The sequence below is a fragment of the Trichechus manatus genome, unplaced genomic scaffold (genome assembly GCF_000243295.1).
Source record: "Trichechus manatus latirostris isolate Lorelei unplaced genomic scaffold, TriManLat1.0 scaffold00037, whole genome shotgun sequence".
Taxonomy (NCBI): Eukaryota; Metazoa; Chordata; class Mammalia; order Sirenia; family Trichechidae; genus Trichechus; species Trichechus manatus.
Window position 1 is genome coordinate 15029807 of NW_004443973.1, and position 13194 is coordinate 15043000.

The window sequence follows — 13194 nt, forward strand, 5'->3', positions numbered from 1 at the left end:
TTTAACGAATTATAAAATTACTTTAACATATATTTCTTAATTTCATTCTCTGAACAATATTCTGAGTTAGGTTTCAGATTAGTAAACAGACTTGGAGAAGTCATTTGCTAAAGGCCTCACAATTGATGAGTGACATACACAAAGCCCAACCCTTGAGTTTTCCCAGCTTGCCATAGTTTCTCAGTCACACTACTGCAATTTTAAGCATTTTGATAGTTAAAGGGCCCAGGGCTAGCATCCACAAATCAGGAAATGAGCTGAAAAATTGTTGTCCATCTTATGGTACAAACAGAAGAGGCAAAATTTGGTGTGCTGTTTGGGGTGACAAAGAGTTTGAAAATGGGAGGAATGAAAATAGGGGGAATAGGTCCTAACAATGCTTCTCAAACTTTCATGCACAAATGGATTACGTGGGGGAGCTTGTTAAAATGTAGATTTGGTTTGGTATGTTTGATGTGAAACCTGAGATTCTGTATTTTTACAAGCTCCCAGGTGATGCTGCTGGTCTGTAGATCACATTTTGTGGGGACATGATCTTCAGAAAGACAAGAACAGTGTATTCTTGGATAAAGAAATAAATGACTGATTATACCAACAACTCTTCAGAGATTGTTATTGCATTTCAGTGTCCCATAACAATAACCATAATATCAACAACAGTAGTGACAGCAACTAACATTACGTGACACTAACTTAATTTTTACGACAAACTATAAGATAGGCGTAGTCCCCATTTTATGAGGCATACATTGAGTCTCAGGAAACTGGATCTTTTCCAAATCTCATGAGCTTTCCAATTCATCATGATGCTTCGTTATTAGTTATTGCAAAACTTTTCAAATAATAATAACTCATGGTTAATTTTAAATAAATTTTAAGTAACTTTAAAGTTTTAATTTAATATTTTTGTCATAAATTTGTGGGTATGTGTGTTTTAGCTGTTCGTTTTATTCTCTGTTTTTATATTACTTTGGGTTTTCATTTTGTTGTAATGCCATTGCTCAGATTATTTGACAGTGAATTCTGATTAAAGTCCACAGACTCTGGTATGAGGGCTATTTACTATTTGCCTTCAAATATATTGAGCAGGAGTTGATACATATGTTTGAAAATAAGCGTTGCTTGCTGGTGTAGTGGGCTGGATGTTTGCCATAATGAGTCCTTTTCTGGTTTGTTTTAGCTCACCAACCTTGCCAGACAGGCCATTTCCAGTGTAATACTAGTGGGGCATGCATCCCTCAGTCCTGGGTGTGTGACGAGGAGATGGACTGTGAAGATGGCTCAGATGAACATCAGCAGTGCCGTAAGCGTTTCTAGAAGAATCTTGTTTTGTCCCTTTGGATACTTAAAGTCTGACCTGTCATCAACATAAAACGCAATGCTGTGATTACTTATACATGCTGTGCTGGTCCTTAAAAGACAAGGGAATTGATGCAAGTAATCATAGTGAGTGAATGGATGATGCTGAGAATGTGAATGTGTTGAAGAATTATGAATATATCCCAGAAATTTCAAAATAGGATATGCTTTTAGTATTTTAATTTGGATTATATTATACTCAAGAAAGAAACAATACATTACAGGTAGGGTTCTTCATTTGTGTGGTTGGCAGTTGGATAAGTTCTTTTGCTCCTGTAGTACACTCTGCATTCAAATCTGCCACCCTTCCACCCCAGGACATTAAACCCTCTCCTTTTGGATTGAATAGTGGTAGGAGGTTGTAGGTAGGTCTGTTGGAGGGATTCTTTGTAGCTAGTTCAGTGACTGCTGTTGCAGCCACCATCAGATGAGCTGCAACAAGAAAGAACGTAACAGCAATGAAAAGGACCTTGACAACTGCTGCATTCCTGGACGTTGAGGGAGTTCAGAGCAGTAACCTGAAAGAACCCCTTAAATTCTAATTTCTTTGGGATCAAACAAGAAAAGAGTGTTTTAATGGATTTGAAAATAAGTTTGGATGAGCGTAATCTTGGGTACCTGTAAGATGGCACCCTGTGAGAAAGATGTTTATTATGTGTATCATTCCATTGCTTTCTCCATTAAAGATATCTGTATAATTTAAAATTATTCTTGTATCAGTGCAAATGTTTTTGACTGCAAGGAAGCAAAACCAATACAAAATGGTTAAACAAAAAGGGGGAATTATTATCTCATGTAATAAGATTAAATGTAGAGTTGTTTCAGGATTAATTAATTGTTGGCTGAATACAATAACATTATCCAAGTTCTCTCCATTTTTTCTGCTCTGTCATCTTTATCCAACTGGCTTTTCATGGTTACATGAAAGTTGCAGATGTCCCAAATTTTACATCCCTATGATGCAACTGTCAACATCTACAAGAGAGAATATCAGCATTATTTGATTATTTCTTTATAAGACCAAACTAAACTTTTAGCAAGTCTAGATTCAACTGGGATGGAAGTTGGGTAGAAGATATCAGGCTGCAAGGAGTCACCTCAGGCTCTTGACCAGATTGTGCTCTGAAAGAGTTCAGGTCTAATCCCTGTGTGGGATTCACTTTTGAACCTTACATATTCTGCTTCATTAAATGTACATCCCACAAATCTTGGACATTTAGAATCATTCTGTGCCAGTTTAGATCATTCTAAATGTCCAGGATCCGGCTGGCATTTTTGCATAGTCGTTGTCCTCAAAGATCGAAGAAGAAACGTATGTTTTGAGGGTTCCTTCATATGGGAATGTGTTTAGTCTTTAGATAACTAGTGATGGAGATTCCTTGGCCTTCAATAGGTCCTGGATGCATTTCTAAAAGATTGGAATTTAGCCCAGGAATTTAGTCCAGCTTGAGTGTGAATTGTTTTCAGTTGGACCATTAGATGCCAAGGATCTTTTGAAGAAGATGATAGAGATTCTTAAAATTCCCATAAGCATGACTTTGTTTTAAATCTAGAATAAAGACTATAATTAAACAGCCTGTTAGGGCACATCAGTGCAAAGGGGTTAAGGAGAAACCAGCAAACTATGTAGGGCCATGGAGGGTGATAGTGGTACAAAATGGCAGTCCCAAGGAAGGCATGGACAAGGCTTGGACAAATCAAACAGGAGTATGGCATATCCAGACTAGGCCCAGTTATATGTCAGGATTTGAGGTGGGGGATTTGAGGGGGGGACCAGATCTGAGAGTGGGAGATGGGGGATTGTAGTTCAGAAGTACTGAGGGGAGGAAGGAAAAGAGACAGGCATAGTAAGGAGCAGGATGAAATCCTTATTTCTAGGAAATTCATGTGGAGAAACAAGGTCCTGCAGGCTCCTTGTGGATCTAGGGATATGATATACTCTGACTGGGCTGAATATATCACATTGCAGGGCATCCATAAGGTCCCAGGGAAAGATTGGGTGACCTGAGGATAGTTGGTATGCAGTCAGAGCAGGATGGGGCTAAATTGTGAATCTCTGGAGGGCAATGACTATGCTTTATTCAGCTTTGTATCCCCAAGGCTTGGCATGATGTGCCATTTTGGTTCATTTTCCCTTGCTCCCCACAAAGAGTAGGATGAACTCTGAGCTGTCGATTGTGATGCAATGTGTGACTGATGACCCCACGCTAATAATAATATTTTACAGAGGGTATGGGAACTACTAAGGACAACTGCTTGGGGAAGGGACTGGAGATAAGTTTATAGCAGTTATTTATAAGAAATGGTACATACCATTTTAAATGAGTATGGATTTCATAAGGTAATTCTTGCATTTTTTTAGCTGTCCCCTAACCACAGACAAAATATGCCACCACTATGCCCTGGTGTTTATTGGTTAAGTGGTTGGCTGCTAACTGAAATGTTGGCGGTTCGAACCCATCAGCTGCTCTGTGGGAGAAAGTCAGCTTCCATAAAGATTTACAGCCTTGGAAGCCCTATGGGGCAGTTCTACTCTGTCCTATAGGGACTGTCCTGTTGGCGATGGGTTATGCTAATTGAGGTCACCATAGAACTCCTGATTGCCAAATCCAGTGGGCACTTTTTCTTCCTCATATGTTGGATAGACTTTTCTATTGCACTTGACTCTGGTGACCACTCTCTTCCTCTTGACACTACTCCTTTAGCTGCCATGACTCCTCATTCTCCTGGTTCTCTTTACTGCTTTGATCGTTTTATTTTGGTTTCCTCTTCTGCTCAGTCCTTAGGTATTGGTGTTACTCAGAGCCCTGTCCTTAGCAGCTCTCATCACTCTGTACATTTTCTCCAGGATAATCTTAGCCATTCTTTTAATTTCACTGACCCCTTATGTGTCTGTGATCCCCAGTCTATGCCTAAGTCCCAGATTTCTCACCGTACCTCGGTCGTGCATATTCAGTTGCTTGCTGTACATCCCCAAGGTGCCTAAAACTCAAGGTGTCCCCACTGGAACTAATAATCTTCCCCCTAAACTTGCTTTTCCGTCTATATTTGTTGGTGTATATATTTTAGCTCTGCCACTGGGAATAAAATTTAACCCACGTAAGGTACTGGCAGAAACTATAAAATTAGTATTAGAAATAGGCGGATTGAGGCTGTTTTCCTTGTTAATCTGTAATCTCATGAAATATATTTCATAATGAAAGCATTTTATATTTCCATTGTTGGGCATACTTTGTGGCATTTAATAGGCCTTCTGTAGATGTTTGTGGAATAAAGAAACAAATGAATTCCAGCATTGGATCGGTTGAGGGAAAAAATGTAATTTTAATTTGTCATTCTCTATGTTTGAGTGAGCTTTTAATTGCTCCCTAGTAAGCCCATTGAAAACTTAAGCACAAAATACAGACTGGTTTAGGCTTGAGTTTAAGAAGGCCAAGGTAATTAAAATAATACTGGCACCTGTCCCACTGTCTTTTTTATACTTTGTTTATGAGTCCTCTTGACTTTCAGAAATAAAAGTAAACTCTTTATTTTTATGTTTAAATTTATGTGTGAATTGGAAATATATACTTAAATTATATGGGAATTTAATGGGGAAGTATTAATCTTCAGATAAAATTGTGTCTCTGCCACAGGCAGAATTCAGACAAATGTCTTCTCAAAAAAGTCTATCTATTCTGCCTTTATTAGTAGAAGTAAAATTTAACTCATATTATAATCTAAGATAATATAAAAACTGACCTGTTGGAACAATTTTGTTTGCTGTTCAAGAATGACATGACGGACGCATTCATAATAAAATCATTTTATTAGTTAAACAGAAAGAAGGGAAAAGGTGATCAATTAACATGGAAAAGAGCGGTAATTATGGTTCACTTTTTTATATCTTATTTATGACATGGTAATCTTTATATGTTTGAATTTTCAAGTATGAACTCTAAAATGGCCATTGTCCACTTGTCTTTTTGAAAGGTTTTTCTTGTTTTGATGGATCATCCCTTAACAGATACCTATTTTATCAAAAAATCAAGATATAAGAATCTATGTATCTTTATTACATAGAAGTGTAGGAACCTCTGTGTAATAATGCCTTTTTCTCTACCATTCAGGGGAAAACTTATTTCCTCCATAAGAGGATTATATTCCTTTTTAGAGGATCACATTTTCCCTGGAAGTTTCTCTTTATGTGGACGATTTAAAAATCTCATGATAAGATAATGCTACTAAGTCCTGATAATTTCTGCTCAGACTTACAGAATAGTTTTCACATCATTTTTGCAGGGATCAATTCTTTTGGTTTTATCCATTTCACCGAGAGGCAAACTTGATGTTTATAAAATTGACACATAGTCAATGTGGAAAGTTTGCATAAGAGAAAACTATAAAGAAAAAAAAAATTACCCATAATCCCACCACTCAGGAATAACAACTGTTAACATTAGACACATTTTCTTCTTGTTTAAATTGGGATTTCAATGAGGAGGAAGACCTACCTTCATTGAATACCTATATCTGCAGATCCTTGATTAATGCCTTTATCTGCAAAATTCTTTTTTCCTTCATCCTGACAATCCAGCTTTTCAATCTGTATTGTATTCTTAACACATACTGATAATATGGTGGCCTACACTGACGTCTTTAAGTGTTGATACTATTCTGTGGGCGTTATTATACCTTTGCTCTTGCACCCTAACAACTTTATGTTCAATATATGCTCTACCTGCCCTTGCTTTCAAATATTCCCATTAATATTTGGTAAATGCCAGTATATTGGCTGTGTTTGGCAGTAGTTATAAGTTAAGTGATATTTTTTCTCCTTTGCAGCTGGGAGGACATGCTCAAGCCATCAGATAACATGTTCCGACGGGCAGTGTATCCCAAACGAATACAGGTGCGACCGTGTCAAAGACTGCTCAGACGAAGCTGACGAGAAAGACTGCCGTGAGTTCATTTCAGTCTTTGTACTGTATTTGGTTTCGCTCTTGTCCCTCTGGCATTTTAATCAATTTGTTAGATTTGTTGATGGACAGAAATGCCTACAATATGCCTCTTGTTATTGAAATCTCCTGGCAGATTCTTTTGTGGATTAGGGGTGATGCTCTGATATGAGTCTGTTTTTAACAAAACATACTAAGTATGTCCTGCCTTAGCACATCAAGTTTCTATATTTTTTGAAGTGAGGAACTTTTAATGTTAATATGGAATCCCAAAAGATCACTGAGTACATTGAGTACCAATTCTAGTTTGGTCAATTTTAACTTTTATTACATTACTGTGCTAAGTTTCTAGGTCAAATTTCTCATTGGTTTTTCTACTCTTTGGCACTTAACATTTTCCAGATTACCTTTGGTCTAACTTCCAACTTAAATGTTCTGTTTTGAAGGAGATTATATTGTCTTCAATTTAGGTCTCTCTTCAGTTAGAGATGGTAGTGGGTGTCTTGTGTCTGGATACCACAAATTAGCTGGAGAAATGTTCATAAGCCAAGAAACACTTCTCCTTTCAGTACTTGTGGAGAAATAGCAAACAGTAGATCCTTTATTGAAGAATCTAAAACTTCAAAGGTCAGAAGGGCTTGTTCAGGGTTGCAGAATGAGTGGCAGAGCTAGGGTTCAACATAAGTGATTGGTTTTCACGAAGGACTTTATTTAGAGAAAGGGAAGTCCTACCTTACGCAAGTTTCAGAGAGAACCAGAGGCCTGTGCCACCAGCCGACAGTCTGTGTCTCTATCCCTTATTTACTAGTAGATAAAAGTGAGTGCTTTATTGCAAACACAATGGAACTGAAGGAAATGCTACTTTGGGGAAAATAAAAGGCAGCTGAAACAGACTGTTTGGATTTTTTCCATGTGAACATCCTGCAGCCAAGTCTAAAGTCACTAGTACGACTGCCTCACAACTTTGCCAATGAACCTTCCAGAAAAAAGCTGGCAGGATATGAGTAAACCGCTGTTTAAGTGTTGATACTATTCTGTGGCATTATTATACCTTAGCTCTTGTACACTAACAACCTACGTTCAATATATGCTCTACCTGCCCTTGCTTTCAAATATCGCCATTAATATTTGGTAAATGCCAGGAACAAATGAAGGAAAGGAAGTGAGCTTTATAAAATATCTGGGCAGAAATTTTTTTTTTTTGTACTTTAGATGAAGGTTTACAGAACAAACTAGCTTTTCATTAAACAATTAGTACACATATTGTTTCATGATGTTGGTTGACAACCCCACAACATGTCAACACTCTCCCTTCTCAACCTTGGGTTCCCTATTACCAGCTTTCCTGTCCCCTTTTGCCTTCTAGTCCTTGCTCCCGGGCTGGTGTGCCCCTTTAGTCTCCTTCTGTTTTATGGGCCTGTCTAATCTTTGGCTGAAGGGTGAACCTCAGGAGTGACTTCATTACTGAGCTAAAAGAGTGTCTGTGGGCCATACTTTCTGCGTTTCTCCAGTCTCTGTCAGGCCAGTAAGTCTGGTCTTTTATTGGGAGTTAGAATTTTGTCCTACATTTTTCTCCAGCTCTGTCCAGGACCCTGTATCGTGATCCTTGTCAGAGCAGTCAGTGGTGGTAGCCGGGCACCATCTAGTTGTCCTGAATTCAGTCTGGTGGAGGCCATTGTAGTTGTGGTCCATTAGTCGTTTGGACTAATTTTTCCCTTGTGTCTTTAGTTTTCTTCATTCGCCCTTTCTCCCAAAGGGGTGAAACCAATGGAGTATCTTAGATGGCTGTTTACAGACCCCAGGCACTACTCACCAAGGTAGAATGTAGAACGTTTTCTTTATAAACTATGTTATGCCAATTGAGCTAGATGTTCCCTGAGACCATGGTCCCCACAGCCCTCAGCTGGGCAGAATTTTTTCATCAAGTTTCTTTTCTTTAAATTAATTTTATTTTATTTTTTATTGTACTTTAGATGAAGGTTTACAGAACAAATACTTTTTCCTTAAACAGTTAGTACACATTTTGTTTTATGACAATGGTTAACAACCTCACGACATGTCAACACTGTCCCTTGTCAACCTTGGGTTCCCTATTACCAGCTTTTCTGTCCCCTCTTACCTTCTAGTCCTTGTCCCTGGACTGCTGTTGCCCCATTAGTCTTGATTTGTTTTATGGGGCTGTCTAATCTTTGGCTGAATGGTGAACCTCGGGAGTCACTTCATTACTGAGCTAAAAGGGTATCCGGGGGCCATGCTCTTGGGGTTTCTCCAGTCTCTGTCAGGCCAGTAAGTCTGGTCTTTTTTCATGAGTTAGAATTCTGTTCTACATACTTCTACAGCTCTGTCCAGGACCCTCTGTTGTGATCCCGGTCAGAGCAGTCAATAGTGGTATCCGGGCAGCATCTAGCTATACTGGACTCCGTCTGTGGAGGTCGTGGTAGTTGTGGTCCATTAGTCCTTTGGGCTAATCTTTTCCTTGTATCTTGTTTTCTTCATTCTCCCTTGCTGCCTAAGGGGTGAGACCAGTGGAGTATCTTAGATAGCTGCTCACAGACTTTTAAGATCCCAGACGCTACTCACCAAGGTAGAATGTAGAACATTTTCTTTATAAACTGTGTTATGCCATGATCATCTCAATTGTTGCAGAAGAGGCATTCAACAAAGTCCAACACGCATTCCTGATAAAAACTCTCAATTAAATAGGTATAGAAGGGAAATTTCTCAACATAATAAAGAGCATCTATGCAAAACCAATGGCCAACATCATTCTTAATGGAGAGAGGCTGAAAACATTCCCCTTGAGAACAGGAACAAGACAAGGATGCCCTTTATCACCAATCCTATTTTTATGATGCATAGGAATCTTCCTTTGTGGGCAAACTTAGAATCAGCTTATGAATACGACTTTTATTTTTCTATTTCTGAGAAGTAAGTCTTTCTGTAGGAATGGACTCGATGGCAGTGGATTAACGAGTGTAGGAAGGCATTTCAATACATTAGGCACCTAGAAACCACCTAAATATAGTAACGGATGTTGGAAAAGCTCCAAAGAAGGACTTATTTTTTCCTCCCAATTATTTGAAAGGATCAGGAAGCTGACCCCTTAGTGCATAGTCCTGTCTATCAGACCAGACCCCTCGGTTATAGTCCCTACCCTTTCAAGCTTCTAAGATCGAGCTCCAAGACAGAGCACCTTGTGTCCATTCCAGGCATTCCTTTTACAGAACAAAGAGCGATGTGTAAGCCTCCTCCCAGAGAGCCAGGGGGCAGGGAGGTAAGAGAATGCTCAAGATGGCGATGGTGAGGAAGACGAGAGTATTAAGGTCCCAATAAAAAGATTATCCATGAAATAAATCTGGTATACTGTGAACTTTTCATATTACTTGGTCTTTTTGTCTGCTATGTGCCTAAATACATAAGATATTTTTGAGAAATATTTCTGAATATGGAAAAAGCTTTTGAAACAGGTAAAAAGCCATTTTTTTCTTCTCCTTAAGTTATTTTACTATGTAATCTGGCCATCTGTGAAATGGCACCTGATATTAAACAGCTTGTCAATTAAGTTTTTTAAAAAGGAACAGAGAGATTCAAAACCGCAGCCCATTTTACTTCTAATGGGATTAGCATCAAGGAAAAAACGACTCACGCAGAGTTGAAGATAAATATCAGAACAATGCAGCAATTATTGTCACATTCAAGTGACTCAAAAATAGTTAAGTTTTTTTTCATTTACATAAACATATTGTTTTGTTTCATTGAGTACCAGACTAGAATGATTTAGGTATGAGTAAAACTATTGCTAATTTTCATCAGTTTCCAGCACTTCTTTTTTGTTATTTAGGAATGCCAAAGAAAGGGTAAAGTCCCTGTTACAATGAAGGCTTTCTTGCTGATAATCAGCAGCATTTGGTCTGCCTGTTACTGGGGCCGCTTTGTCCCTGAGGTTTTTTTCTGTTGACTTTCTGTTCATTAGGAGTTAAACATTTTCCTTTATATATCTGACAGTTGGAGGGAATAAAGTGGACGGTTAAATTAAAGTCATTCTGTGGACGATGAGGACTTGTGAAGAACATGCTGTTCTTCAAACTCAGTTCCACATTTAAGCTGCCCAATGAGCCTTGCTCTTACTGTCCTCTCTGTACTCAAGGTGAGAAGGAAGAAGGGGAGGGACTCCCCACTGGCCCCATCTTATATGTTACATCACCGATTCCTGCCATCGAGGCAGGATTTAGAACCTTAAACATTAAGGAAAGATAAAAATACGAGCACATTATAAATATTTCCCATATTTAATAAAAACCTTTGATCCTCTTAAGCTGCTGTCCAATTTCTCTGCCCTTTTTCCCTTTAGGTAACAATGTTACCTAAAGAGTTGTTTTTACTGACTCTATTTCTTCTTTCTTTGTTGAACCTACAGAAAACAGTCTTTTATTTCTGCCAATTTCCTGGAAACATTCTTGCCAAAGTCATCAATGACCTCCGTTTGTCTACATCTAATTGTTCTTTCTCATATATCACTGTGTCAAAGAGCTACTTCCCACTGTCACTGTTTGTCATTTTACTCTGCTTTATTCTTTGTTACGTTTTTTCTGCCTGGTATATTTATTTTACTATCTCTCCCCCTCCCCACCCCGCCCATTAGAATGTAAGTTCCAGGAGAGAAGGGATTTTATCTCCAGTACCTATTACACCTGAAGGTGCATAGTAATTATTTGTTGAGTGAAACATTTAAAAAGATCTGTGAGAATTTCTACTTGTAATTTTGTTTACCTCTTTATCCAGTTTTACTGAATCTAGAAAGTAGGATCTCAGTAAGTATGTGTTGGCTAAATAGAATTTTAGGAGCAAGATAGCACTGTGTAGAATAGCTTGTTCCTAGCACACTGCCATTTATCCAGCATTGATTTGCTCAAATTATCTGGAGCCATGTTCTCAGCAGGGGGGCTGTCCCACACCAGTTCTAGTTGTGATTTGAAAGTGCCCTGTGATACCCTTGTGGTGCAGCCAATCTTTCTGTTTTTTCCATTAGACTTTGCCTGTTTGCTTTGCTTCTCTGGGTCACTGGGGATAACCATAAGGAAGAGATAACGAATGGGACCAAGGCGTTGTGGGGCTGTGAAAGAAAACATGTAGCCTCAGAATGCCTATGTATTTGTTGCTATCAAGTTGATTCGAACTCATAGCCACACTACAGGACAGAGTAGAACTGCCCCATAGAATCTCCAAGGCCATAATCTTTACAGAAGCAGACTGCCACATCTTTCTCCCTTGGAACAGCTGGTGGGTTCGAACCACCAACCTTTCGGTTAGCAGCTGAGTACTTTAATCACTGTGCATCTGGGCTCCTTTATGTAGAACCAGTGCCACCAAATCTATTGCACAATGTAAACATTTGTTCATCTTTTCCATCTTGGTGCTAGGTTACTTCTATATTAGGAGCTATGTGAGATTTTACATTTCTTATTGTTGTTATCTCCTTTGCAGATTTTGGTGATAGTTTTGTGTATGGGAAGAAAGAGGTGCTATAGATTCGGAGTCCTTGGAGTAGACCTCTCAGGCACAATTTGGTCTAAGATTAGTTTACCAAGGATAGAGACCAGATAGGGATTTGAGGCTTGAGACCCAGCTAGTGACAAAGAGAGCAGGGAAGGAAAACTTGATGTGTTTCCCTTGTTTACTTTGACTTCCTGAATGCTGCTCAAACCAAACTTGATATTAGTCCAATTCTGCTAATCCTTTCCTGATTGTTCTAGTTCACACTCTAGAAACCTATGTTTCCTAGCATAGGGTTTCTTGGGATTCCTATATTTTACCAGATTGAAGTCCTTTGTAGGAAATGCCTAAGTTCCTGAAACCTAGAATGGGCTTCACTTCTCCAAACTTCCCAAAGTGGGATGAGAAACTAGAAGACAGGAGAACTCTTTTTCCCTTGTATTTTCTCTTTTTTTTCTTTCCATGCTCTCTTTTTAAAATTTTCTATTCCCATTTCATTCCGTTCCATTTTTTCTTCTGTAATTTTTCCCTTCTTCCTTTTACTTACTTGGAAGCCTATAAGTAGTAGATATATCTATTTTAGGATTAGAAATATGGGGTGAAATTGTGTTCTTGCTCTCCTATTTACCATCTGTAAATTACTTTCAAATTACTTAACTTCTCAGTGCCTCAGGCTCCTAATCTGTAAAATGAGAATAATAATAGTATCCACTTCCCAAGGTTGTTATCAGGATAAAATGAGTTCATACATTTTGAGTACTTAGACAAGTTATTGCTTATTTAACTTTGCGAGTAATACTTGCAACTCAGTGCAGGTGGCCAAATTAGTAAACCTTTCCTGGCAAATCATTACTTTGTCTGGATTAGCCAGACTAATGTACAGTAACTTATAAGGATGACGCTAGGACTTTGAGAAGTCCCAAGTGTCTGGACAGCACTTGTGTCAGTAACTTCTTGTTTTCTTTTAAACCGGGGCTTAAGTTTCATAACCTACCTTCTCTTTCTTTATAATCAGTTTGAATTTTCTATGTTCTTTTTGTCCATTTTGTCAAGGTATTCACAGGCTTCCTGTCAAGATAATGAAGAATAGTGCCCTATATTTGTATCTTACTGTGCTATAAATGATTTTCATTCTGGGACGCCTCCAAGGTCCTCAAACTATAGCCAAGGAAATTTCTTGCTCCAAATCAAATCATTAGCAGAGAAAAAAGAAAAATCTCAAAGCATTAATCTTGGTGTATGTATACCTACATAAGTATGTGTGTGTATTTTGGGGGCAACAAACCTGACCAAGCATCATTTGGAATTGGGAGAAATCAAGGAGTGGTGTGAGAAAGGGTGTTCTCACAATAGGTTTCTGTGAGAGAGAAACTTCAGAGATTTGGGGCTTAGTTAATAGTCAACT

The 13194-nt window shown here is 38.5% G+C and overlaps 1 protein-coding gene across 1 annotated transcript in view; it reads left to right on the forward strand.

The window, feature by feature from the left end:
- LRP2 (LDL receptor related protein 2) overlaps window positions 1-13194 on the forward strand; it is a 153320-nt gene that overhangs the window by 22656 nt on the left and 117470 nt on the right. The window contains exons 3-4 of the mRNA XM_012555290.1: window positions 1181-1303; window positions 6184-6300. Coding sequence (XP_012410744.1) covers window positions 1181-1303; window positions 6184-6300 — 240 coding nt within the window. The remainder of the gene's footprint in view (window positions 1-1180; window positions 1304-6183; window positions 6301-13194) is intronic.